The following is a 1,662-nucleotide window of genomic DNA, read 5'->3' on the forward strand; positions in this document are numbered from 1 at the left end:
TTTATGAGGATGAATGCAATCTGAAACTCATTTTTAACACTTTGACATCGTCATCTTAAATGAGAAGGAAAGGCAGAGATACAATTTCATTTTCTTTGAACACTATTTGCAGAAATGGCAGTAATTCTGGAAATATCATGTTTTCCCTATCCAAGCCGTCTTAAGGATAACTCCCTGCATTTTTACGTAAAGAGAATTGCCAGGGAAATCCTATACGTAGTAAAATTTAACTGATACGTGGAGACAGAACACAACAGTCTGTGTTAAGGGGAGTCATCTTCCACAGATATAATAGTTGAGAAAGAAAACAGAAGAGCTTACCTTTATGATGGTTTGCACTGGATACAACTTTCCCCCACAAGGTTACAATAAATATTATTATTAGCAGTTTTCCTTTTGTTGCTTTCTGTAAATATCTCTTATTCATCCTGAAAAATAAAAAAAAAAATCCTAAGTATGTGGAAATCATTGCTTTTCCATTATAATTGTGCTACATTTAAGGCCTTCCACAACACCTTAACCACTGAACACCTGAAAATTTTATTACTTATATTTAAAATGCTATTCACTGTGTATAAACTACGAGCATAGAAAATAAAAGTTTTCCAAAGTACCTTGATATGATGCAAGAAGTAGACAAAGACTGGCTAAGTCAGTCTTCATCCACTTAATAGCCTAAATCAGTTAGGAATTGTTATGATTTTTCTCTTCATATAAAGGTAGGTTTAATTTATTAACAAAATCCAAGGCACGGTCATTTGAATAATCTTTAAATAAATACTTTATTACTTTGCTTTTTTTCTAAAGATTCCTTCTTCAATGCCAAGTCAAATGGTCAAAGTAAACAGTTTAGATAAAACCGCTTAGATGAATTCTTGCACAGAATAAAGTCACTTCAAATCTATTATTCCTAATGTGCTTTTTTAAAAAATCATCTGGTAACATGCCTTCCTTATTGCAGACTAACCTGACCCATCTAATACACACAATTCTGCTACAGGTGACACAATGTTGTTGGAAGGCATCTTGCTATACTTTATCAGAAGTAGGAGAAAAATGGAAGAACAGAATGAAAAATACCAAATTAATACTTTCAAGTTGAGCCCATCAAATGTTATAACCAAAAAATGGGAAACCAAAAAATGTTATAACAAAATAATAGCTACCTATAATAAAAGTTTACCACCGACTTTCTCCAATGCTTTACACATTCTTTCATTTGTTCCTCAGAACAAACTTGGCATGTAGGTATGTCCAGATCCATTTCATATATGACATATATTTCATATATGGAAATTTGCCTAAGGTCACATTTAATGATAGAATAAAAATTCAAACTCAGAATTGTCTAATTCTAAAATTCTTATATTAACCCCTAGCTAAGAGATAAGCAAAACTGATATGAAATTGAATCTATCTACATTTATTTATAAGGGAGATAAAATATATATCCATTACCCAGTGCCTTTCAGGTTTAGATCCTATACTCAACTTCATTTTTGCTTGACCTGCAGATTCTTGCCTTTCCTGGTTTTTTTTTTTCTTTTTTTTTATTATTCCAGGGTTTTGTGAGGGTACAAACATTATAGTTACACTTTATGTCTTTGCCTCACCCAAATGCGGGTTAAAGGCATGCCCTTCCCTCCCTTTAGTGCTCCCCGT

The 1,662-nt window shown here is 32.6% G+C and overlaps 1 protein-coding gene across 1 annotated transcript in view; it reads right to left on the minus strand.

Moving 5' to 3' along the window:
• The window catches only part of FAM19A2 (family with sequence similarity 19 (chemokine (C-C motif)-like), member A2), a 606,282-nt gene that overhangs the window by 197,744 nt on the left and 406,876 nt on the right, over window positions 1–1,662 (minus strand). The window contains exon 2 of the mRNA XM_012661562.1: window positions 322–428. Coding sequence (XP_012517016.1) covers window positions 322–427 — 106 coding nt within the window. The 5' untranslated portion in view covers window position 428. The remainder of the gene's footprint in view (window positions 1–321; window positions 429–1,662) is intronic.

This window comes from Propithecus coquereli, unplaced genomic scaffold, assembly GCF_000956105.1.
Source record: "Propithecus coquereli isolate 6110/MARCELLA unplaced genomic scaffold, Pcoq_1.0 Scaffold72, whole genome shotgun sequence".
NCBI classification, from domain to species: Eukaryota; Metazoa; Chordata; class Mammalia; order Primates; family Indriidae; genus Propithecus; species Propithecus coquereli.